Source organism: Scyliorhinus canicula, chromosome 2, assembly GCF_902713615.1.
Source record: "Scyliorhinus canicula chromosome 2, sScyCan1.1, whole genome shotgun sequence".
Lineage (NCBI taxonomy): Eukaryota > Metazoa > Chordata > Chondrichthyes > Carcharhiniformes > Scyliorhinidae > Scyliorhinus > Scyliorhinus canicula.
This window is the reverse complement of record NC_052147.1, coordinates 46,416,635-46,443,724: the sequence shown is the minus strand read 5'-3', so window position 1 is coordinate 46,443,724 and position 27,090 is coordinate 46,416,635. Positions and strand designations below refer to the sequence as shown.

Here is a 27,090-nt window from a genome sequence, read left to right as displayed (position 1 = left end):
ACTGAAGAAACAAAGTGCCTCAAGAGGCGGCACGGTAGCACAGTGGTTAGCACTGTTGCCTCAGTGCCTTTGACCCGGATTCAATCCCGGCCTGGGTGACTGTCGGTGTGGAGTTTGCACTTTCTCCTCATGTCTTTGAATGGTCTGAAAAGCTAAAAAAACGAAAGTTTGTGATTCATGTCAAGTCTGTGCGGAATCTGCACATTCTCCCCATGTTCTGCGTGGGTTTCCTGCGGGTGCTCCGGTTCCCTCCCACAGTCCAAAGATGCGCAGTTTAGGTAGATTGGCCATGCTAAATTGCCCCTTAGTGTCCAAGGATGTGCAGGTTAGGTGGGGTTACAGTGATAGGGCAGGGGAGTGGGCATGGGTTCGGTTCTCTTTAAATGGCTCAGTGCAAACTCGATGGACTGAATGGTATGGGTTCTATGTTTCTATGAAATCTCTTTGTAAAAGGTTAGAGACCAGCGTGTCAGCAACCAAAAGGCTGGAAGGATTTAAGAGGTAAAGGAAAACGGGGCTATTAAATGAACGAATCAAAGTAAAAGTTAAGTCAGCGAATGAAAAATAAAAAGGTAAAGCCAGAGCCAGAACCGTGTTAGATTTAAATCCTGGTCACAGAAACATCAAGAGGTGCTCCATGGTCAAATACAGCAGGCAATCTCGACAGCTGCTGCCTCTGCTGTCTGCATTTAAAAGGATTTTATATTAGTGAATTTATGCAGCCTAGAAATTGGCATTAGTAAAAGCACTAACGCTGCTGGCAATTATGCAATATTAATTGTGGAACATCCTCTCAAGTTTGAAGATTATTTTATCTTATCGCGACTTATCTTATTTTGACTAAGCGACAAAAAAAACCAAAAGCACACGAGATTCTTTATGCAACAAGCTTTTAAATTAAAGTCAATGTAAATTGATAACAGTCATTGTCAATATAAGCGACTGCCCATTTTAAATGTGTTCATTTTAACTAGCAGGGTCAGTATTAACAAGATGGGCTGTTTAGCACAGGGCTAAATCGCTGGCTTTGAAAGCAGACCAAGCAGGCCAGCAGCACAGTTTGATTCCCGTAACAGCCACCCCGAACAGGCGTCGGAATGTGGCGACTAGGGGCTTTTCACAGTAACTTCATTTGAAGCCTACTCGTGACAATAAGTGATTTTCATTTTTCATTTCATGTAGAGAACCCTGTTTTCAGATGATTAAGCAACCAGGCCATTTGCTGACTTCAATCAGGCCACTAGATGGTGCATTGAGCAGCAGCAACACATCCTAATTTACTTGCACAATGACGGGAACGTTGAGCGATTCTGCAACAGAGTAGCTGATACGCGAAAGCGTCCAGTCCACCTCCCCATACGTTACCATCAGGCTAAATCAGGGAATCAGTGCCTAGGATTTCACAATTCCAAACAACCTTCCAATCTCAGGAGCATTTTGATACAAGCTTTTATTTTGTTACGTCACTCCTTCAACTAATTTAACGCTGTTTTCAGCATTAAATTGGGTTAACAATAGTAGGCACAGTTTTTGGCGAAGTATTTCAATTTTGACCTCCCAATGGGGGAAGGAGAAAGAAGCGAAGTCAAGAATGTAACTGAATAACTTGGCTTTTAAAAAAAATAATGGATTTTGCAAGCACTTAACAATGTTCCCTTATCTCATGACAAAGAGGAAGCAACAGAATGTTCTGGGATTTCCACTGGGTGAAACAGCACCACAGAATGAGAAACCAAAGACAAACACGGGATGTGTCTATGTGTGTGTGCGCGTGCATGTGAGACAGTCCTGGAAAAGAATGCTGATAAGTTGCCTATAATGGGGAGAGCTCCTATTTTTTTCCATACATAGATATCCCTTGCATCAAATCTTCTAAGTGTAACTGGAAACAAATTAAATTTCTTGGAAAGTAAAACTGAACGGTCTTAACATATCTCTAGTGTTAATTAGTTAGCCCAAAATATATTGTTTAAACACACAATGATTTACAATCTAATATTCCATTATTGTGACAATACAACAGCATGTTTAACGTCATGAAGTGTCCCAAGGTGCTTCACAGAAGCGTTATAAAACAAAGAATGACAACCAGCACCATAAGGAGGAGATTAGGTCAGATGACCAAAAGCTTGGTCAATGAAATGAAAAATGAAACGAAAATCGCTTATCGTCACAAGTAGGCTTCAAATGAAGTTACTGTGAAAAGCCCCTAGTCACCACATTCCGGCGCCTGTTCGGGGAGGCTGTTACGGGAATCGAACCGTGCTGCTGGCCTGCTTTCAAAGCCAGTGATTTAGCCCAGTGCTAAACAGCCCCTTGAGGGCGGTTTCCAGGAATATCTAAAAGAGGGAAGCGATGTGGAGAGACAGAGAGGCGCAGGGAGGATAGCTCAGAGCTTGGGAGTGCAGGCAACTGAAGCCACAGCCATCAATTGTGCAGCAATTCAAATTGGGGACGCACAAGAGACCAGAATGAGAAGATTTCAGATAACTCAGGGTTGTGGAGGTGGAGGAGATTACAACCATAGGGATCCGCTGGACGAAATCAGCTAACACAAGATAGACCCAGGAATCAAACTTGGGGTTTGATAAAAAGATGCACTTGTCCTCCCCACCCCCAACATTGGCAGGCCATAATGATAGTGCGCAGCCGGAGATGACTGCAGTACGGACAGAACTTGAATTACAGGCTGGATATTTAAATATGATAGCCAGTTGGAATAGGAAGATAACAGTGAGATTCGCGATGAAACAATAGGGTCTGTCAGTGAAGAGGAGTCGATATACTGTATTAACACCTTTCAACAGCGTTTGATTTGGTGAAACAATTGCAAATGTGATCCAAATATTGGAACAAACGACTGGACAAAGGGCCGTTTTCATACTACTCATTATTTGAAGCCATTGGTGTAATGTGTTCGAAGCGCAGGTGGCAACTTTAGTTTCCAAAACAATAAAAGTGACACACACACAGGCTGACAAAACTTTCTGTAGCCATCGTCTTTGGCAGGTGAAAATGAAAGTAACCTTGTTGACCATTTCCATTGATTGAAAAACAAACGCTTTGATGGGCCAAGCAAATTCACAGTTATTGCTCACTCTGATTACCGTTTCTTCCAGATCTCCGTTCTTCATCAACACACAGTTCAAATGTTGAGCCATAGTTTCAGCTTCGTGCACTTTAAGTTCTTGATTGGTTCCCTAAAACCGTGAACAAATAAATTCAATGGGACCTTGTGAGAAAGCAATGGGGAAAAAAACTGAATGTAAACTCAGAGCAACACTCAGCAATAGGCAGCCATTAAACAGTAATCATTCATGCATGCTGTACTGTTCTATGTTCTATGTTCTAAGAGGCTCTCAATTCTCTTTTTTAAAATAAATTTGGCATACCCAATTAATGTTTTCCAATTAAGGGGCATACCAGGTTAAGTTCATTATAAAGTATGTCTTTTGTTCTACATGTTACATTATCAATATCATAATACAGCTATCCACAGTGCATTGAAGAGATACTAGAGAATGCCTTTATTTCCTTTGATCTCTGTAATTTCAAGAATGGCTTCCATTTGCATCTACCCCTAGAATTTTACTACCATTATCGAGATTTTCTTCTGTTTATAGTAAAGCTTCAATATGAAGAACAATAAAAAGATTTTGTACTAACTTGGAAGGTACATCCATACTTGGAGAAGGGGCAAAGCGTGACCACATTGAGACACTGCAACTGGTGACTTTTCAACTGCAGATACAAAGCAGAGTATTGTCAATAAATGCTCTGTAATGCCAAATCATGCACGCGCGCTAAGCGGATGGCTACTCATAACAGTCAGGAGGTGAAAATTACACCAGCCGGTAAAGAATGAAGCTGTAGTTGAAACCACTGTCTGTAGGCATTAAGTGATGGAACCGTCCCTTCCCCAACAATGACCTTGGGATATAAAGCACTTGAATCACCTGAGTAAATACACCATAACATGAGCAAACAAAGAAGTGAACAATGACTTCTGGCCGATTGGACCACAACTGGAAGATTTCCTTCCTCTCTGTGCAGAGTATAATGAAATCCTGAACCCATCTTCATGAAGAGGCTCTCAATTCTCTTTTTTTAAAAATAAATTTGGAATACCCAATTAATGTTTTCCAATTAAGGGGCAATTTAGCATGGCCAATTCACCCACCCTGCACATCTTTGGGTTGTGGGGGTGAAACCCACGCAAACATGGGGAGAATGTGCAAACTCCACACGGACAGTGACCCAGAGCCGGGATCGAACTTGGGACCTCGGCGCCATTAGGCAGCAAGGCTAACCCACTGTGCTACCGGCTCTCAATTCTCTTAAACGCTCTGCATTATTATTCCATAATGGGGAACATAGCATTTTGTAATTTGATGGATCAAAAGACAAGTATGATATAATCCTCACAGAAACTCACTACTTGAAGTAGGCACTCGATTAGAGTGCATTTAGCTCTCATTCAAGCACAGCAAAGACATCTTATTGTCCACAATGGCTTTTAGCAAACAATCCCAGACAACATTGCGCCTGAGCACATAGGAGCATTGATAAGTCATCATCTCAATCATGGGGAATGAGAGACTGGGAATCTTATAGTTCAAATTAGAATGTGCACAATTCAGGGGAGTGGTTGGCACTGCTGCCTCACAGTGCCTAGGACCCTGGTCACCGTCCGTGTGGAGTTTGCATATTCTCCCACTGTCTGCATGGGTCTCACCCCCACAACCCAAAGATGTGCAGGGTAGGTGGATTGGATATGCTAAATTGCCCCTTAATTGGAAAAAAATAATTGGGTATCATTTTGTTTTAAATGCACACAAACTCAGCAAAATCCTACAAAGGCAGAGCCCAGGTCTCAACAGCAACCCATTGTAAATGTGACAATTTGCCATCACGCTGCTCTTTCCTCTGTGTGGTGATTTTCTTATGGGAGAATAAATTGTAATGTTGTATCACACAGTTAAAGTTATTTCTTCATATTAACTGAATCCATTATCAAAAATGTCCAGCTAACAACTCTTAATAAAAGATAAAAGCACACTTACCTCTCCCCTCAGAATATAAGCATTGCATTTATTTGGGCATGGCACAGGGAATGACGGACAGTCAAAATCTTCATGTTTCTAGAAGAAGGAGAAACCATCATTTTATTTTTTTCCAAAATAGTTCCATGAAGTAATTTAAAGACGTTCGTACATCTGCCTTTTAACTTCCATCCATCTGTTTACTCCCAGTCATGTGAAGTTTTTAATACATCTTATCTTAAGCGGCTGATTTCAATTACAGAATCCACATGTTGAACTGCCCTGAAGGCATTTGATCAGAAAAGTTGAATCCGAATGACTTGCGTTTACAAGTATAAGTTTGATGCATTTCACTTTGAAGAATAAGCACAGATCCTTATGTTTAAATCCCATCTCACCACCCCCACTTCCCTATATCCCAAAGAAAACTTCTCCCCTCCTTCTGGATACCAGGTGGCAACAGGCAGATCTGATTACACAAAACGTATTTCATTCAGAATGTGACTGATTGAAAGACACTAAAGATACTGTTTTTGCAACATGATAAAGGTTTAAGTACAGTTTTCTATGTGGAATCAACTGCCTAAATTCCTGTATAAAATCCAAGTCCAGTGTGACCCTGAAAGATGCCCGTCTTTCGGTCTCATTTTGATAGGAAAGTACAGTAATGGTCGTTACTGCTGAAAGGTCAGGATTAAAGAATAATGAGAACCACGTTTAGTTCTCAGTGACTCACTTTGTACAAATCAAACCAACAACAAAAAAACACCCTTGAAGGCTATCAAGCTCTTTCAAGGTAGTTAAAGGGGAAAAGCTAACAGCGTCACTTTGGGTACCCAAAGCTTACCCAAGCATTCATTATTTGAGATTAACTGTTGTTGTTTTGGTTAACACCTTCCCCACCACCGCTGGTTATAAACAGATATGGAATCAAATCTCAAGTATTGTTATGCAAGCAAGAAACAATCTCAACATTTGCCTGAAATCAGAAACATCCTTACCAAACTACCCCTTAGTTGCCAGTTGCTGAACTACAAAATATATATATTTTGCAGTGGTTAGGCTTTGTCCATACGATATCCCAGCCTACTTGCAGTAAAGGAGCCACATCTGCGTTAATTCTTCTTTTACCATGTAAAAGCTGCACTCGCTCTGATTTTGTTGCCCTCTCCTGAAAGAAGTTATTGGGCTAAATAAATACCGGCACCTGCTCTAGCTTCTTTATTGTAGTTAAACGTTCTAAGACACTTAAGTCACAGAGTGACCAGGTTGGCCACCACCACAGGAACACTCGTCCTGCCAGCCCGTCAAAGCTAAAAGGATCGACCAGGGACACGTATCTTGGCAGCGACCACAAAAGGTTAGGGAGAACACGGCACAACAGTTTGCCGCAGTAACACCAAATTGCTCCAAAGCTTCCAGCGCAATTCTTTTTTTTTTTTAATTTTATTTTTTATAAATTTAGTGTACCCAATCAATCCTCTACAACCAAGGGGCAATTCAGCGTGGCCAATCCACCTACCCTGCACATCCTTGGGCTGCGGGGGCGAAACCCACGCACACACGGGGAGAATGTGCAAACTTCACACAGACAGTGACCCAGAGCCGGGACCGAACCCGGGATCTCGGCACCGTGAGGCAGCAGGGCCAACCCACTGCGCCACCGTGCTGCCCTTCCAGCGCAATTCTAATCATCCTTCCATAAACTTGAAATGGTAAAACTGACATATTGTAAACATGGCTGCTGATAGGCGAGAAAGAAACAGAGGAGCATTTCAAAAGTCTCTTACTTTTAACTCCGCAATAGTGATTTCATTCCTGCAATATTTGCAGGTTTGCTCCCGATATTTACAGCTTGAATTTAAATGGTCAGCTAAATCTTTCCTTTGCACCATTTCCGTGCACCCCCTGCGTGCACACCGGACTTCCTGATAAGGACATTCAAGTAAGTGGCCCTTTATGAGGAGAGAGAGAGACAATAACAAAATTAATATTGACATGAAATTATTCCATCCAGATAACGTTCAAATGTAGCATGATTTCATTTTTGGGGATATAGTAGGAAAGCGGTTATGTTACTGGACTAGAGAATCCAGGGGCCTTGACGAATGATCTGGACTTCAAATCCATCATGGCAGCTGGGGAGTTTAAGTTCAGTCAATTAAATAAATCCAGAATGAAGGACTACCATCAATAATGGTGACTAGGAAAATACTAGATGGTTGAAAAAAAACAAAACACTTTTACCATGTCCTTTAAGGAGAGAAATCTGCTGCCCCAACCCAGTCTGGCGTTTATGTGACTGCAGACTCTTAGCATGTAGGTACCCTTAACTGTCCTCTGAAATGACCTAGCAAGTCACTAAGTGTAAGGTATTTAGGGACTAACATTGAATGCTGGACACACACACACACACATGGATATTTATAAAAACTCAGCAATAAACATAGTACCATCAGTTATCCAATCAATGAGGCATGGGAATGCTTATTAATTTTTAATTAAATTCTCAAAATAAAATCCTCATATTAAAATCACTATCAATCCAGTTATGTCATAATGTCTGAGTATTGAAGCTTTTGTATACGTTCAAACGATTCATAAAATAAGCATTAATAAGTCAGATCCTTTAGAAATGAACACCCCAAATTAAAACCTGATAATACCTCAGTCCACAATGCATCAAAAAAAAACATGCTTCAGTTCAGATGTTGAATCAAATCATTTACCTCGAGCTTTCCGAGAGGGAGCTGTTTCTTGCAGCCATTTAGCTCATTCCTACAGTAGATTTGAAGTGCAAGAACCTCCTTTTTACAGCACATGTCCTTAAAAACCTTAAAAAAAATATATAAAAGCCATGTCAAAATTAATCCAGATTAAGTACTGAAACCAAATATAAAGGCTATTTATTGTACGATTCACTTGATTGCCTACCATATTCCCAAATAAAGGCTCATCATCTACTGGGCAAACCGGTTTTGGACCCCTAAAAACATCAAATAAGAATACAGACACAATTTAAATCCTAATTGTATAGAAACAATGTTCAGGTTGCAAATTTCAGATATTTAAAAAGACACGTTTTCCCTTTTAGCTTTCATGGTCTGAGTACTATTCAAGTTATATTACCAGAAAAAGTTCTAAACTCCTTCTCAAAATTATTGTGGAGAGTTTCTTGGCAATATATCCACATGTTCATTTCCAATGCCATCAACCCAGGGTTGATTGTGGAACTCGCTGCCCTATAGTGCGGTGGAATCTGAGTTATTCAATGATTTCAAGAAGGAGATAGATACATTTTTGATTTTAAAACGGGTTAAAGGGAAATGGGGATAGGTAGGGAGGTGGATTTGAGACCAGGAAGAGATCAGCCATGATCTGATTGAATGGGGGAGCAGGTTCGAAGGGCTGAATTGCCTACGCCTGCTCCTATTTCCGGTGTTCCTGGGTTCCAGAGCTCACCCATCCCCATGGATGCTTGTTTGTTTACTTATATACTTCAAATACGGTACTAGTCGCATAAACATGACTCATCAATTGATCACCAAGGAAGTGATTGGAAATATAATTTTCAATAACAAAAGATATTATTTGGCCCAAATGTCATTTTCCCAACAGCCACTGGTTTGTTAGCACAATACTGATCCCAACATACACCAAGCTTTATGTGGTGACTCTTCCCGGTGAAGTTTGGTTGCTATTATAACTGGTATTTCTGAAACATCCGTCAATTATCAGTAATTCAATATTTGACAAAAAGTTTCTTATTGACCTCCGGTATCTTGCTCTCACCACGTCACAGATAATAGTTAGAACATTAGAACAGTACAGCACAGAACAGGCCCTTCGGCCCTCGATGTTGTGCCAAGCAATGATCACCCTGCTCAAACCCACGTATCTAGCCTATACCCGTAACCCAACAACCCCCCCTTAACCTTACTTTTTAGGACACTACGGGCAATTTAGCATGGCCAATCCACCTAACCCGCACATCTTTGGACTGTGCGAAGTTTGCAAAGTAAGTTACGTATTCAGATGAAATGAGCCCAGAATTACTTTTTTTTTTAAGCCCCTTGGCCAAATTGAACAAACAATAATTGCAATATCTGAAAGAGGATCCATTTCATTTATCCAAAATTATACATCAGAATTTAAAATAAGTGGTCTCTTACCCAAGAATTTTCCTCACACAGCTTTCACAGAATCTGTGGCCACACGCAGTCTGTTTGGGGTTGCAGAGGGCAAGGTGACAATGTTCACACTTGTACTTGTTTTCAAGTTTCAGCACAAACCTTTCCACGTAACCCCCATCCTCTGGTTCAATGCTTAGGGATGACAGCTTGCTATTTGGAAGGTGAGACACATTTGCCTGCTGCATCAGGGATTCCAGGGAAAGCAGTGGGGCTGATGACTCTATGTTTCTTGCTGTTGCCATGGCCTATGGCCGTCCAAATCTGTAAAGAAGCAGCAGCTTTTAGTATGGAGGTTTAATAGGCCAGGTCTCTGACTGCATTGCATAAACTGATTCCGCACATTATGGAGTTGCATACCCACTTTCTGGTAGCCCTTGGCTAGGTTAAGGCGTCAGCAGGTAAGCAAAACGATCGAGTCGAATTAAGACTGTCTATCACTTAGATTAATTTGATACAATGAAGCAACATCCTGCTCACTACACATTGACCCTTGTGGGGGGGGGGGGGGGGGGGGGGGGGGGGGAAATAAACTCACAACATTACTCCAACAGAATGTCTGCCAGAAGTGTAAATGTGGAGTGTACAGACAGATTTCTATTGCCTGAATCATCAATTCTTCTTCTTCTTGGAACCAAAATCAGGAACAAATGATGTATTATTTAATGCTGTGCATCCATATCTACTGGGAATTGGGGTTGAGTCTGGTCTAACTCAATTCACAAGAGGTCTTTGGAGGCAGTAAAGGAAGGAGATTGGATTTGAATTTGGATTGAATCCAAGCCAATTTCACCATATTTGGGTGACTAAACCTCTCAGTGTATTATTTCAGAGCTTGACCCCTCTCCTGCATCAAAAAAGTGTGTGCACAAATACACATATATGCAAGCCTCCTGTCCCAAAGCAAGGGGAAGAAAATTCTACAATAAAATTTCTGTAGTAAATTTATGCTAAAATCCAAAGTCTTTCATAACAGATGATAGTGTAGGTCCCATTTTAGAATAAGAAATGCCAGGCTAGTTAAAGCAAATTGGTGATAAGTCAATTTTCTACAGCATCTCTAGATATTATAGGTACTATAGGCACATGTAAGCACTTTGGACGAAGCTCCTCCAAGCCCTCGCCAGCAGGTTCAATGACAGGCAGGGAAGGAAAATTGGAGGGATTGCAAATATCAGTTTCACACTGGCATGAGGTTCCCACGGTATCTTCCACTGGTGCTCACCATGGCGAAACAGGAAATCCGCTGGAGGCCAGCGTGAAGCTGCCTTACATCCTGCTAATGGGATGCAGATGAAGGCCCGAAGATTGTCCACCCACACCCAATTCTCTGACGGCATCAGGCAAACACACTGATCCAAAGCATGTCCGGAACAACATGGCGTACAGACGCTGGGACTCTTGAACAATGTCTGGGTGGACAGGTGGACCTTCCAGATTCAGAGTCACAAGGAGGTCCATCTTCCAGCTTGTGTTTTCCTGGACATTCATCTTCTTTTTCAGGAGGTCCATAGTGAGTCAGTGATGTTGGGACACTTTTTCCAATATGGCAGCTGGAAAGGAGGGTGGACTATATGTCATCGGGCCTGCCTTGCTGCAAAACACTCAGTCAGGGCCGGGGGATATACCGTGGTTGCCTACCAACCTCTGCAGCGGTAAACATTCCACGTTCTCGCACCACCACAGGACTTAGTCCCAGATGGGAAAATTCTGCCCTTTGTTGAAGGTAGAATACTAATACGTTAAGTCAGTCAGACCTGAAGCGTGCAATCTAACATTCTGACACTGCATTATTAGGTTTTCTGCCACTAGGAACGTTGTCATTGAGTAATACAAATAAAACTGCTCATTGGACGGTCAGCATTGTGACAACAAAAAAGCAACAACGAATAGAGGAAGGAAAGCAGTAGTGAGAGAAATTGGAAAAGTAACGAGGCCTAATTCAGTCTTAATCAGCTTTCAAATATCCAGTGGTTAGCCTTTCCACTTCTAATCATAATACTAAGAAGAAATGCTCCTGCCTGACAAAGGTCAAATTTACTGCAGTCGTTATTACTCCAACTGTTAATATAGACAATATCCATAGAAATACTAATGCCCTGGGAAGTTCTACCAGTCAAGGTGCAGAAGGGTGTGTGTATGCATATAGAGACGTGTGCATAGGGTGTGTGCGCACAGACACGGTGCTCGTGTGTGTGCTCCTTTTTGTGACAAATACAGAGCTGCAAACTATTCTACGTGAAACAGGAAACATGTCCTTGGTCACCGGCCTTAAATGGGCTAGGTGGCTGAGTCAAAGATGAACAAATCTAAGGGCTTCTGAAACTGGAGACTTTCAGTCAAAGTTGGAGAAAGGACTATATTTTCAGTCAAATTACTGGCAAAAAGCTTGTCTCTTCAAAACAAAAACACTGAAAACAAGAGACGAGGGCACTCAGAAGAGAGCATACCTCTGCCACGCTGCGTTAATTCAACATTATTAAAATTACTCAGCTCTTCCTTGAGGTTTTCCCCTGCTTGCTTGATGCTTTAGAACTACAAAGCAGAAATATTTTTTTATTAAGAGCTTCCATCTTACGGAAGAAGCTTCAGGCCAATGCATCTCCAACAACCTGCTCCAAACCTCGGTTTACATTTTGACATCTGTGACAAATTCCACCAGAGCAGCCGAGGCAACGGACAACATTCTAGCCCAAACTACAACAATCACCCCATTGCCAAATGTTAAAGGATCCTTTTTTTTAAAAAAAAAATTCTAGGATCCAGACCTACATCTTTGCCAAAAAACAATTTGTTGTTCCTTGGACTGCACCATATGTACCAGGTTTCGTTGAAATTCATCCATTTGTTTTTGAGATTTAGGGATGGATTTCCCGGGGCACTACCACTTCCACCTTTTCCCAGCCAACTAGGAGGTTGTGGGTGGAAGCCCGCCCATGATCCCAATGCTGCCTCGCAGCAACTTGAAACTGGGAACAGCATTGATGCTTGAAGACAAGGCCTCTGCCCCTATCTGGGGAGGAAGTCCCACCATAGAGATCTGTCAACCAATCGGATGGCCAACAGCTGTGTCGTCCCAGCAGCACCTGTTGGGAGTGGCAGTCACTGCAGGGATCGTAGGCAGTCCCATCATGCAGAGGAGCCAAGTAAGTCTAGAGTCATGGAGGTCTTGTGAACGAGCCAGGGGATTGGGTTTGCTAGGTTAGGAGAAGGGTTAAAGAGGCTATATCATTGAGGGGGCTGCCTCTGATGGATTCAGAGGTTTCCCCCTCCTTGCCTGACACCAGCCCCCCTTCCCGAATGGAGTGGGCCTCCCCTGCTAAAGTAATGGTAAAGTACCAGCAGGGGTGGAATGAGGTCCTTAAGCAGCCATTGATTTGCCACTTATGGGCTTCAATAGGCTGAAGGCAGGAGGGTGACCTGACACTTCTCCCACAAACCCTGAAAATTTCAGACCGGTTAGGAGCAGGTGGACTAAAAAGCTGCTGAATTTTACATGCCCTTCCCCCACCTTTAAACCTTGGCAGAGAAGCTTAAAATCCAACCGAAATTTTACAGACAAATAGATCAATAGTAATGAAAACATTACCTCAGCCCACCTGGATTCCAATTACATTTTTGCAAATGGTGCCTGGCAAACGTGCAAGACTTATATTTTCACGTCCATTTTATAGCGTTCAGGTGCAGTGCAACTGAAAGTGATAGTTCTCCAGTGTTGAACTGGAATTGGGATTGCTATTTTCTTTTTAAAACTTGATTAGAATTCAAGTCCCACCGGTGAAGGAACAGTTTTCAAATCATTTCATTACCCACCCAACTCAAAGTGAACTTCAACCGAAAACCCGCAAAAACATAAAGGCTTCCCTTCAACTTTCAAGTGACACGTGATATCTAAGTACCTAAAAGGGATGCCATACAAAGTGAACAAACACAAAATTCCTTGCTCTATTGAAAAATTATTCTTTCAATAAAGCAACTGGAATAACGATGGAAGTTTCTCGTTTCCAAGAGTCTGCACCTTCAGTCCTCTTGTGTCTTCTATTTATACGTGCACCCCTAGCTAGAACGGACATGTCTTTTACACTCCGCTCCTTCAGCCTCTCAGTTGGGAGAGAACTGGCTGACTAAAGAACTTGTATCACGTCCAAATCTAGTAAACACTCGGATTCACTGGCAGGATGCCTTCGGAGCCAATAAGGGATGCAAGAGGAAAGTCCCAGATCCTAAAATAAACCCTACTGCAAAACAAAATTACCATGTATTCCAATAGCACACCCTCTAATCCTTTATGCAACTTGTAGCATACTTGTAGCGAACATAATTGTACATCAAGGTTACAAAATAGACAGCAGTGGCATATGATCAATTGTGCGCATTTCCCATTTCCCCATTACTCAGTGCTCTGGAATGAATGAGATTTATTTACATCTGACTTTTCTTGGCTTGTCAATCATGGTTTGGGCTGCACACTATCACACGCACAAAGCAACTGAGCCTGCCTCCACACGGGTTCAATTTTTCCCTCAATCCTGTGGGTTTTCACATTAAGTTAGCCTGTATCCTTTTCCATACATCATTCCTGCTCAGGAGACAGGAAATTCAAATTTTCTCAATTAGAGCTCTGCATATGGTCACCGGTTATGTTCTGCCCAACTCAGATGCGAGCTCTGAAGCACTGTACTCATGGATTCAACTCTCTTCACCATTTACTCCCCTCATTGCTCCTGCAAGGAGCTCTGCTACATCTACATCCTCTGGTGCAGCTAGATAGAACATGGCACTTCTTACCCTATAGCAAGCTTGAGCATAAAGCCAGACAGAAAGAATCCTGTGAACCCCAATGATTAATTTGTTTTTGGGCATCGTGGCACAGCAGTTAGCCTTGCTGCCTCATAGCGCCAGGGACCGGGTTGGGTACCGACCTTGGGTGACTGTGTGGAACTTTCATGTTCTCCCCGTGTCTGCGTGGGTTTCCTCCGGGAGCTTCTGATTCCTCAGTCCAAAGATGTGCAGATTAGGTGGATTGGTCATGTTAAACTGCCTCTTGGTGTCCAAAGATTAGGTGGGGTTATGGGGATAAGGTGAAGACATGGGTCTTGTTAGGGTGCTCTTTCAGAGGATCAGTGCAGACTCAATGGGCCAAAAGACCTCCTTCTGCACTGTAGGGATACTGAGTCATGGAGACCAGGAAGATTTTGAGATCAATTGAAACAACATTAGCCAATCTGTCAACACAGCAGTGAAAGCTACAGATAACCTCAGCACCCTTAGAGTAGGGAGGAGGGGAGAACAGTAGGGAGAGAAAATAGACAGCGTTTCTAGGTCCATTGATTCTTGGTGCAATCTGTGTAGGCATCTGTTAGATGAGGAGAGGAATTGGCTTGGTTATGGTGAAGCCCATGCCAAACTCTATTGTCCTGACTCACATGCATGGGCACCAGCCACATGGATCAAAAGGTTGCCCAAGATACACAGTCCCTTCAAAGGAGAATAGACAAACGGGGAAAGAAAAATGGGAAGAGAAAATGGAGAGGAACATCAGCACTCCTATGGTTATGAATTGCATTGGTTTAGGCTTTAGAATATGAAAGAAAGCCTCAAGAGGTTTGGAGGGGAAAGAATGGAAATTCCCTCAGAGTGCTCCTTTTTGCACCAGTGAGGTAGTCAGAACTTTCTATCCCAGGAGACATGACAAATTGTCAGTCTGTAACCTTTCAGTAAATGCAGAAGTTATTTTGAAAAAGCTATTTCGTTTTCACAAACGCGCGACAACTATTAGAACTGACAAGTGCAGAACTGGATAATACTCCCTTTGGCTTTTAAACCTACTTTGAACAGAATAATGGTTGAAACATCATTTTGAAAGTATATCTTTGAGGGCTTCACGAGTGCATTATGTAAAGCAACCCCCCCCCCCCCTCGCGTTGTACTGAGAGTCCTGCATGTCAGAAGTGCCACCCTTCTGATGAGATGCCTTAAATGGCCTCCATCTTGCTCTCTCAGATGGACATAACATAAAATACAAAGTGCTACTCAAAGAGGAGTCCAGTAGCTCTCCCGGGGGCATGGCAGCACAGTGGCTAGCACAATTGCTTCACAGCTCCAGGGTCCCAGGTTCGATTCCCAGCTTGGGTCACTGTCTGTGCGGAGTCTGCACGTTCTCCCAGTGTCTGTGTGGGTCTCCTCCGGGTGCTCCGGTTTCCTCCCACAGTCCAAAGACGTGCAGGTTAGGTGGATTGGCCATGCTAAATTGTCCTTAGTGTCCAAAAGGTTGGGTGGGGTTACTGGGTACAGGGATAGGGTGGAGGTGTAGGGTGTCTTTACAATGGCTGGTGCAGACTCATGCTAATTCTATGATTCTATGACTAATATTTATCCCTCAACCAACATCACTAAAACGGATTGCTGTTTATGGCGAATTGCAGGTGTATTGCAATTCACAGCGCGCTTTCCCTACGTTACAACAATATCTACACTGCAAAGTACTTAATTGGCTACAAATTGTTTTGGGAAGTCATGGCAGACGCTAAGTCATTGTTCATGCATTATTTGCTTTATAACGCAACAGCACTTTCCATACGCTTTTCATTTCTCGCCTGGCTGTTCCATTCTGTAAAGGAACAACTTGCTGGATTCATTGAATCAAAACCCAACTCTCAGAATCGTCTAAATCAAAGCAAAATACTGCAGATGCTGGAAATACTGAAAATGTTGAAAAACAGAAAATGCTGGAAATACCTCAGCAGGTCTGGCAGCGAATGTGGAGAGAGAAACACAGTTAACATTTCGCGTCTGTGAGACTTCCGGTGGTGCGCGCAAGCGGAGCGGTCGTGCTGGAGAGGAGTTCCCGCCGGTCAGCGTTTTCCAGGGATTCCACCGTGGTTTCGCCGGTCACGATTTCTTCTTTTGGGGCCCCGAGGGGCGGGCACCGGGTCGGACCAGTTTGGAGCCGGTTGGGACCCCCCCCCCCCCCCCCCCCGTGGCTGGAGGAGCAGGGGCGAGGCCTGAATCCAGCACATATGTAGAGGGGGAGCAGCGCACACTGGGTACCCCTCCTCCCACCCGCCCGCTGAAAATTAATGTTTGGGATGTTTGAAGGAGAATAGATTTTTTGAACTTGACATTTTTTTTTTATTTGGAAGAGAGACAGTGGACGGCGATTGGGGACCTGGAAAATGTATAAATGTTATAATTTCATTTCACCGACCTGTATTGTAACTCACCTAACTTCACATTGTTAGAATTTAAGTTTTTGTTTGGGATTGGCATTTTGTCCTTCTTTTTTGTTGCATGTTATATGTTATTTCATGAATTGCATGGGTTCAATTGTTTTTCTTTTTCTTCTGGGACTGGGTGGGAGGGGACAGTATGCCTTTTGTGGAGGGGGGGGGGGGGGGGAGAAACCACCTGCACTAGCTAACTAAAGTTGGCAAGTGAACAGAGGGGAGGTGAGAGGAGGGCTGCGGACATTGCAGCCCAAGTAGCAGGTTGAGGGGCCTATGAAGCGAGCAAGTGGGGGGTTCGGGGGATTCTGGGAGGGGGGAGCAGGTTCAATGTTAATAATGGAAAGGGACAGGTCAGGGTCATGGGGCAGGGCCCGGTGGTATGATGATGGTGGATAAGGGTGGGGGGGGGGGGGGGGGGGCAGTTAGGATAGTCACGTGGAACGTGAGGGGGCTGGGAGGCCCAGTCAAGAGCTCAAGGGTGCTTGCGCATCTTAAAGTTTGAAAGCCGATGTAGCAATGCTGCAGGAGACTCACCCGAGGGTGAAGGACCAAGTGAGACCTAAAAAGGGCTGGGTGAGTCAAGCGTTTCACTCTGGATTTGATGGAAGGGCTCGAGGGGTAGCGGTAATGGTCAGTAAAAGAGTACACTTCCAGATGGAGACGGTGGTTGCAGATCAGGGGGATAGGTATGTGATTGTGACAGGGGCACTGGAAGGGAGGCTAGTGTCGCTGGCAAGTGTATATGGTCCCAATTGGGACGATGTGGGATTCGCAAAGGTGTGTGGATCCATCCCCGACTTGGACACACAAAAATTGATAATAGGGGGGGGAAAGAGAGAAGAGAGGAGAGAGAGAGAGAGAGAGAGAGAGAGAGAGAGCGAGAGCAAGAGAGAGAGCGAGAGAGCGAGAGAGCGAGAGAACTGGAACTTGGTGCAGGAGCCAAGGTTGGAGAGGTCACGGCCGCGCTCGCTGGTCCCTTCGGGAGGGGGGGGGGGGGGGGGGGGTGGCGAAGGCGCTGGCTAGGCTAATGGTGGAAATGGGAGGGGTGGACCCTTGGAGGTTTCTTGACCCGAGGGAGCAGGAGTATTCGTTTATCTCAACGGTCCATAAGGTATACTCAGCGATTGACTTTTTCATGGTGGGAAGGCGCTGCTGGCTGGGGTCAAGGGGTCGGAATACTCGGCAATTGCAATATCGGATCATACCCCGCATTGGGTGGATATGGTACTGGAGAAGGGGATGGTGCAGAGACCAGGTGGAAGTTAAATGTGGGACTGTTAGGGGACCGAGGGTTCTGTGACAAAATTGAAAAAGTAATCGAGGAATATGTAGGTTTTAACAGCACTAGTAAGGTGTCGAAGGCAGTTGTCTGGGAGGCTTTAACGGTGGTGGTGAGGGGTGAGATGATCTCGTTCAAGGCTAGGTTACACAAAGAAGAGAGGTTGGAATGTCAGAGGGTAATAGATGAGATGCTGGAAGTAGACAGGAGGTATGCAGAAGATAGGGACCCAGCGCAGTTGGAAAAGAGGAAGGAACTCCAGGCGAGCTTTGACCGACTATTTACCAGGAAGGCGGTACGCCAATTGAGGCGAGCAAGGGGGGCAGTTCACGAGCATGGAAGAGAAGGTGGGGTGGATGTTGGCAGGTCAGCTCCGTAGGGAGTCTGCGGTAAGGGAAATTGTCCAGGTGCGGGACAGGGCAGGGAAGTTGGTTGTAGCTCCAGATCAGATTAACAAGGTCTTTAAAGAATTCTATGAGAGGTTGTACAGGTCAGAGCCACCTGGGAGAGGCTGGGAGATGCAGGAATTTCTAGATGGGCTGGTGTACCCGAGGTTAGGGGAGGGGGATAGGGCTACATTAGAGGGGGCGATTGTGGAGCAGGTGATAAAGGATGCGATTAGGAGGATGCAGTCGGGGAAGGTGGCAGGGCCAGATGGGTCCTGGTGGAATACTATAAAAAGTTCAAAAATAAGCTGGTACCGCTGATGGTGGGGATGTTTGAAGAGGCGATAGGGAAGGGGGTGTTACCACAAACTTTGGGACAGGCATCGATTTCCCTGTTACTTAAGAAAGATAAGGATCCGACGGAATGTGGGTCGTATAGGCCCATATCACTTTTAAACGTGGACACAAAGATAATGGCGAAGGTAGTGGCAGGTAGGCTAGAGGAGTGCCTCCCGAAGGTGATAGGTGAAGATCAGACAGGGTTTGAGAGAGGCAGGAAGCTTTTTTCGAACATTAGGAGGGTATTGGACATGGTTATGGTACCGGTAGAGGGGAAGGAAACAGGTGGTTAGGGCATTGGACGCTGAGAATGCATTTGACCGGGTAGAATGGGGGTACTTGATGGCAGTTCTAGAGTGGTTTGGAATTGGACCCATATTTGTGGACTGGGTAAAGTTTTATATAAGTAGCCGAGGGCCAGTGTCCGCACAAATAACATCAGTTCAGAATACTTTCCTCTCCACTGTTGGACTAGGCAGGGATGTCCCATGTCCCCCCTGCTGTTTGCACTCGTGATTGAGCCACTGACCATCGCATTAAGAAGTTTGGGTGTATGGAAAGGAATAGTGCGGGGGGGGGGGGGGGGGGGAATAGAGCATAGGGTGTCCTTATATGCCGATGACTTGCGTGTCGGAACAGAGTGTGTCAATAGGGGAATACTGGAGCTGCTTCGGGTGTTTGGGTCTTTCTCAGAGTACAAATTAAATCTAGACAAGTGTGAATATTTTGTGGTGTCTCGGCCAGGGGTGGGGGCAGGGGTGGGGGGCTGCTATTCCGTAAGGCAGGGACTCACTTTAGATTCCTAGGGATGCAGGATGCTCAAGATTGGGGGGGGGTGGGGGGCTCTGTAGGTACAACATTTTTAGTTTGGTGGGGAGGGTGAAAGCTGATCTGGCAAGGTGGGATGGTCTCCCTCTGTCACTGGCGGGTATGGTACAGGCGGTTAAAATGAATGTGCTGGGCAGCACGGTGGCGCAGTGGGTTAGCCCTGCTGCCTCACGGCGCTGAGGTCCCAGGTTCGATCCCGGCTCTGGGTCACTGTTCGTGTGGAGTTTGCACATTCTCCCCGTGTCTGTGTGGGTTTCACCCCCACAACCCAAAGATGTGCCGGCTAGGTGGACTGAACACATGAAACTGGACCCAGGCATCCGGGAGGCCACATTCGGGGTGCCGGACCAGCCAGGGTTGGAAACGGGCATGGAGGCAGGTGCTGTAGCCTTCGCCTCGTTGATCGCCCAAAGGTGAATCCTGTTGGGATGGAGATCAACCTCTCCACCCTGTGCCCTGGCGCGGCGGGAGGACCTGCTGGAATTCTTGACGCTTGAAAAAGTCAAATTTGAACTGAGGGGAAGGATGGAGGGGTTCTACAATTCATGGGCGCCATGCATAATGCACTTTCTAGAATTGGATCACATCGAACATTAGGGGGCGGGGTGCTGGGAGAAGGACTGAATGTGTTAATGGTGACTATGTGTGATTCCCGATTCCTTTTTGTCATTTGTTTATGTTAACATGCGTCCATATCTCCCCCCCCCCTTCTACAGAAACCCTCTGGAAAGATCATTCGGACTCCAAACGTTAACAGTGTTTCTCTCGGGCAGCACGGTGGCCTAGTGGTTAGCACAACCGCCTCACGGAGCTGAGGTCCCAGGTTCAATCCTGGCTCTGGGTCACTGTCCGTGTGGAGTTTGCACATTCTCCCCGTGTCTGCGTGGGTTTCGCCCCCACAACCCAAAAATGTGCAGAGTAGGTGGATTGGCCATGCTAAATTGCCCCTTAATTGGAAAAAATAATTGGGTAATCTAAATTTTAAAAAAAAACAGTGTTTCTCTCTCCGCAGATGCTTAGAATGGTCTGGTCATTCAGCTTAATAGTTAAACTGGCAAATCCATCAGTAAAGCTTTTCAGCAAAAAAAATTATCTATTTTTCTTGCTTCTGTTCTGAAGGCCTTACCAAGAAATCCTAAAGCCCAGGACCAAATGGGCATCAGTGAAATGAGTTAAAACAAAAAAGGTAATTAAAGACGCAAGTATAAAACTAAAGACTAAAAACCAACACCATAGAGTGACTGCTACAAAAGGAACTCCTTGTGAATAAACGTGAAGATATTATTCCATGGGCTGCTGTGATGCCTTTACTGCCCAAGGTTTACACAGGATGGTATCACTCTGTACCAGAATACCTTGTGTAAATTCTGGCTCAGTGCCATTAAAGACTGGATTTTATGGGGAGGAGGGGGCAGATTGTTTTGCTGCAATTACTTGCCCCACCCCCTTCCAATCAGAAGGAAAGACAAACGGTAGCCCATACACCTGAAAGAAGCCTGCCCCCCCCCCCCCCCCCCCACCCCACAGCCACAGTGTGATGGTGGAAGGCTAAATCAGAAGAGAGGGGGACTTTTGCCCCTCAGTCTGGGGGTGGTGGTAGTGGAGGTCCTGCCCTCAAGCTGCTGGCCACTAAGCCCCAGATCCAATGCCAGAGCTGCAAGCAGGCCCATGCAGAGAGGATGGATGCCAGGGCCCATGTCTCGGAGGGCAGGACGGAAGGAATGAGGGGGGTAAATCTTGGAACGGGGGGAAATTCCCGATATGCACAGGGCACTCTTTTCTCCATGTTGATCGACCCCTACCTACTTTGTCCTACTCTATTTGGGCTTGGGCTCAATCAAAAAAAAAAAACGGCCTGTCCAATCCTGCCCACACCAAAGATATTATGGTGTGAGCAGTGCGATACCCTGGTCAATTATCTTGGGAATAAGCTCAATTGACTGCTAATGTATTATTTATTGTAAAATGCCAGGTGGACTGTTGATTTTGCCACCTGCCGATTATGGGGAACAGCTCGGGAGTGAGTGGCAAAGTAGTTGGCAGGTGACCCCTCGTATTTTACATGATTCACTCCCCAGCCCCATCACCCCTGCTAAATTCACGCCCAGCAGAGGGTCGTGAAATCCAATCTTAACGGTTCTCCCGGAATTAGTCCCCTATACAGCAGGTTTCTGATTGACAAAGTGGAGGGGGAAAAAAAAATCAGCCAGATACTAGTACTGATTGAACGCTTAAAAATATTCCAAACAAGCTGGTTCCTGTTCTATTTAATTATATTTGTCTGATCCCGTATTGATACATACAGACTCGGGGAATCCCAGCTGGAAACCAGATCAAGCTATTCTTGCTTTCCTGTAACCTGTCCAAGTACATTCTCTATTGGAACTTAACAGTTTCATACACCTCAGTAGTAAATACACACACGTACACTCAACCACAGAACCATACCAGGAACAACTCCATAACTTCAGAGTATTCCATTGTGCAAGCGGAAAGTATTCATGCCGAGTCTGGGGGTATCACCATTATGTGACAGGAGCATACTTACTGTGAACAAAAACTACGGGATTTTCCAGCTCTTTCCGCTCATGCAATCTTCTGGTCCCGCCAAAGGCGGCCCTCGCCCACGGCGGGTTCCACGGCAGCGGGACAGACGAACCAGACAAAATGCCAGAGACATCGACGGGACTGGAAGATCACACCAGTGGCCAATGACATGCCACCTCTGGAAAATCCCGCCTTACAAATGTGTTTCATCGGCAATACTATTTTCAAGAACAACTTGCACTTATCCAGCTCCTGTAAGGAAGAACATCCCAAGGTGTCTTTGAGTTGAAATCAGGGGAAAATAAATGCCGAGCCAACAGTGATGGAGACGTCAGGAGGAGCATCCAAACGTTGGCCAGTAGGTTTCCAGGAGGGTTTTGGAAAATGAGGTGGTGCAGCTGTTATGGGCCAGGGTTTAGAGAACCCCAAAGTGTATCATGGAGTTCACCTGACCCACAACTTTTAATAGATTATGGAATGGGGAGCACACGGCCCACTCTACAGGTGTGGTACAGCAGAAATGGAAAAGTATTTTTTTTAAAGCAAAACAATGTTTATTCTATGAACTCAAGTTAACCTTTTTAAAACCTAGTGAACATCCTAGCAACCATTAATTCAAATACATCCCCCAAAGAATACAATACTAAGTAAACCATTAAGCTTTCCTTTTTAACATCCATACGACTTAAAAACATGTGCTTTATCAGAAGCACATCAGGTTAAGTCACTACTGAAAACATTTATAATTCTGAATTCACCAAATGATCAAGAGATAGTCTTTTGATGGCAGAGAGATCAACAGTACACCTGCTGTGTTTGGCTTCAGCTCCAACACTGAAAACAAAACTAAACCACACCCTGCAGCCTGCTCAAAAACAAAGTAAAAAGCTGACAGACAGCCCAGCTCCACCCACTCTGACATCACTACAGTAGTAAACACCCATTTCTTAAAGGTACTCTCACTACAGATATTTAGATACACGCCCATTTCTTAAAGGTACTCTCACATGACAGCTGATGAAGGGGAATAGCATTATGCCTGAAAAGCTGTAGAAAACTCAAAGCAGTGAAGATTCACAAGAATGGAAAAAAACAATGGGGGGGGGGGGGGGCAGTTGGTGGGAGGGAGAATGATACAAAGATTGCGGGGGGGGGGGGGGTGCAGAAGGTCATGAAGGAAGTCAAACATGCAAAAGACAACTTTAAATTTGCCTAGGGAGGCAAATGAGGATCACCGAGATCAAGGGTGGTCAGCGAGGGACTCTGGATGTGGAATAGTAGATTTCTGATTCGCTGAAGTTTACAGAGCATGTGGAAGGCAAGCCAGGCGAACATTGGAATTGTTGAATCGGGAGTAACAAACGTTATATGTGATCAATTCAGCAGCTGATGGGTTGAGGCAGGAGTGGAGGTGTTCAAGGTTACAGAGGAGTATAGGGAGTTGGAAACTGAGTTTGGGGTTTGCATGCTACACCACGATTGTGAATAATTTGGTTTGGTCTGACTGGGCCGTTATGGAGAGAGATGGAATTGATGGCAAAGGTTTAGGATTTTCTCTCCTCCCTACTCTCAACCTCCTCCTGTGGTCCTGTCCTGTTCGCATGCTGCAAATCCAACACTGCTTTACTGCGTTCCTTCACTAAAGACTGCAGAGCCTTCAGTTATCTCGGCCCCTTACTCTCGGACCCTCTCCATATCCCTCCATCATTTGTCATCCTATAAAATCTTTGTTAAAAATACTGGCTGTTGGTCACATCTTTTAATTTCCATGCTAATCCTGTTTGCGTCTTGCATTGAACCATGGGAGATTTTGTTATGCTGTACATGTTTCCTGCATAAATCATCGCATTTTGCAATGGGATAGGCAAAATTATGACATAACTAGGTCAATGATTTCTGAAAATTGGCTCAGTCTGTGCCATACTTCTATGATCTCAATCATTTGGCGATGATACATAAATGCTCACGATTAGAACACGTTTTTACAAATACAATACTTCTCACAGTAAAGTGTAGATGTGGAAGACCATTTAATCCATTCGCCTCATCCTTTCAGAAGATATGTCGGCCTCCACAATAACAGTCTCTTGAATGATGGCAAAGCTTTTGCTTCTACCTTTCCAAATACCAACGTTCTTACTCAAGGAATACATTTATCCAAACCAGTGCCTATGGTCTCTTATGGTCTGCCCTTCATATACATCCGAATGGGAGTAGGTCACCTCGCCCCTCAAAATCTGTGGCCCTCAGTAAACCTGCATGTTTACCTAAATTTCCATTCAAGGCTGCCCAGTTGTGGCTTACCGATGGTGAGGAGATTCTTTGCTGTTCACGTCTCCTTGCTCCCTGGTATAATCTTGGCAGATGGAACAATCCTAGTTTTAATTTGCACCATAAAATATGATATTATGGTATCATAAAGTATAAAGGCATTATCAAGCATACTTGAGCGTGTATGGCATCAATTACTTTCATTTGTATGTATTGAGTATTGCGTACAGTTCCAGGTGCCGCAATTTAGAAAGGATGTGACGGTATTGGAGAAAGTACAGAAGAGATTCACGAGTGTGGTTCCGGGTAGTTCTGAAGTAGGGATTCTTTTGCTTGCAGGAAAGACGGCAGAGAGGAGATATAACAGATGTATTCAAAATCATGAGGGATCTAGACAGAGTAGACAGGAGGAAACTGCTCCAATTCGTGGAAAGGATCACGAACGAGATGGTGCAGATTTAAAGTAATTGGCAAAAGAAGCAAATGCGACACGAGGAAAAATGTTTTCCAACAGAGAGTGGTTAGCGCCTGGAATGTGGCGGAGGCAGATTAAATAGAGGCATTCTAGAGGGAATGAGATTATTACTTGAAACAAAACACAACCTGCAGGGTCAGAGAAGGCAGGGGAACGGCACCTGGTGAAATTCTCGTTGGGACGGCATGGTAGTGCAGTGGTTAGCATTGCTGCCTACGGCGCGGAGTTCGATCCCGGCTCTGGGTCACTGCCCATGTGGAATTTCACATTCTCCCCGTGTCTGTGTTGGTCTCACCCCCACAACCCAAAGATGTGCAGGTCAGGTGGATTGGCAACACGAAATTGGAAAAAGGCAATAGTTGGGTACTCTAAATTTATATAAAAAGAAAGAAATGCTCATTCATAAAGCAGTAGCAGACCCAATGGGCTGAACGGTCTCTGGCACTATAACAATTGAAATGAAATGAAAATCGCTTATTGTCACATGTAGGCTTCAATTAAGTTACTGTGAAAAGCCCCTAGTCGCCACATTCCGGCGCCTGTCCGGGGAGGCTGGTACGGGAATCGAACCGTGCTGCTGGCCTGCTTGGTCTGCTTTAAAAGCCAGCGATTTAGCTGAGTGAGCTAAACCAGCCCCTATTCAGGAAGACCAAACAAGGTTTAAGATTGGTACTTAAGGTCGAGCCGTTTGGGATCAATGTGCACATGGATACTGATCCCATGTTTTTTTTAAAAATTAATTTATGGGATGTGGGCATCGCTGGTTAGACCAGCATTTATTGCCCATCCCTAGTTGTCCTTTAGGAGGTGATGAGTTGCCTTCTTGAACCTCTGTAGTCATTGATGTGTAGGTACACCCATAGTGCTATTAGGGAGGGAGTTCCAGGAAGTTACCCCAGCGACCAGGAATGGTGATATATTTCCAAGTCAGGGTGGTGAGTGACTTGGAGATGAACCTCCAGGTGATGGGGTTCCCAGGTATCTGCTGCTTTTGTCCTTCTGGATGGTAGTGGTCGTGGGTTTGGAAGGTGCTGTCCAAGGAACCTTGGTAAGTTACTGCGGTGCATCTTGTAGGTAGTACACACAGCTGCTGCCACTGTTAGTTGGTGCTGAGGATTTGAATGTTTGTGGAAGGGGAAGCAATCAAGCGGGCTGTTTTGTCCTGGATGGTGTTGAGCTTCTTGTGGTGTTGTTGGAGCTGCACATCTGGGCAAGTGGACAGCATTCCGTTACACCAGTGACTTGTGCCTTGTAGCTGGTGGACAGGCTTTGGGTGTCAGGAGGAGAGTTACTCACCCTAGGAATCCTAGCCTTTGACCTGCCCTGGTAGCCACAATATTAATTTGGCTAGTCCAGTTCAGTTTCTGCTCACAAATGGTGTCACCAAGGGGCTCCATATAGATAAGGAAAAGACGTCAAGGATCATTCTTTGGGTGACTCCAGAGGTAACAACCTGATAGGGTGGCACGGCAGCACAATGGTTAGCACTGCTGCCTCACTGCGCCAGAGATAAGAGTTAGATTCTGACCAGGTGACTGTCTTGTGTGGAGTTTGCACGTTCTCTCCGTGTCTACGTGGGTTTCCTCCGGGTGCTCCAGTTTCCTCCCACAGTCCAAAGATGTGCGGGTTAGGTGGATTGCCCATAGGAGGTATGCTTTTTCCAAGGGTTGATGCAGACTCGATGGGCTGAATGGCCTCCTTCTGCACTGTAGGGCTTCTAGGAATGAAAACAAGCAAGGGCAATAACACTGAGCTGGAGAACAGAGGGAAGGTGTCAGAGGAGAATGAAGTGTGCCAAACATTGATGAGGTCAAGGAGAAAGCATCGCAATTACAACCACAAAAGGATGTATTTTCTGACGTTCGTCGCAGTTGTTTCAGGGAGGTGTGACAGAGCAGAAAGTGGAACGAAACATCGAATTACAAAAAATATTGGCCACGTATATGGAAGGTAACATTTTCTAAAGCTCGGGAGGTGAAGTAAACGTGGCAGGAGTTTGCAAGGAAAGAGGGTTTGAGGATGGACCTTTTGAAGAGAGTGGATGATGATAATAATTTTGAGGTGGGGGGGGGGGGGGGAGGAGGGGATGGGGAGGTTTACGGTGTCAGCTAGCGTGGAAACCAGGAAGAGAGATTGGATGGTCAGCGGCTCAGTTAAATTTGGTCAGGAAAGTAGAAGTCTCATGACTGAGATGAACTATGAAAGAGCGCCTGGGTTGATGAAAGAGAAACTAGAGAAACACAGGTTGAAGGCTAGGGCAGGTAAAACCAGGGAGGTGGGGGAATTTGTGGAGGCTTTGCTCTGTGAGCAACTGAAAGATTAGGAGACAGATTAGGCAAACTTCCAAACATCAATCAGCACAATTCAATTTTATAGGCGAGGAATTAATTGCTGCTAAAAGTGTAGGTCGAGGGGGCAAAGAGCAATTAAAGGGCTAGCTTTGCTCTCCAGAATGACCCTACTACTGCAGCCAATAACTGGTGTGGTCTAACCACGGTGCTGGTTGG

General features: G+C 44.9%; 1 protein-coding gene across 2 annotated transcripts in view; it reads right to left on the bottom strand.

The window, feature by feature from the left end:
- traf3 (TNF receptor-associated factor 3) overlaps positions 1 to 27,090 on the bottom strand; it is an 81,597-nt gene that overhangs the window by 11,362 nt on the left and 43,145 nt on the right. The window contains exons 3-9 of one of the 2 annotated variants that reach the window (XM_038777314.1): positions 9,215 to 9,496; positions 7,977 to 8,028; positions 7,772 to 7,876; positions 6,833 to 6,997; positions 5,064 to 5,141; positions 3,667 to 3,741; positions 3,108 to 3,200 (exon numbers count right to left, since the gene is read on the bottom strand). In XM_038777314.1, coding sequence (XP_038633242.1) covers positions 3,108 to 3,200; positions 3,667 to 3,741; positions 5,064 to 5,141; positions 6,833 to 6,997; positions 7,772 to 7,876; positions 7,977 to 8,028; positions 9,215 to 9,477 — 831 coding nt within the window. In that variant the 5' untranslated portion in view covers positions 9,478 to 9,496. Of the gene's footprint in view, positions 1 to 3,107; positions 3,201 to 3,666; positions 3,742 to 5,063; positions 5,142 to 6,832; positions 6,998 to 7,771; positions 7,877 to 7,976; positions 8,029 to 9,214; positions 9,497 to 27,090 lie in introns of those variants that run through there. The other variant, XM_038777323.1, reaches the window with a different exon arrangement.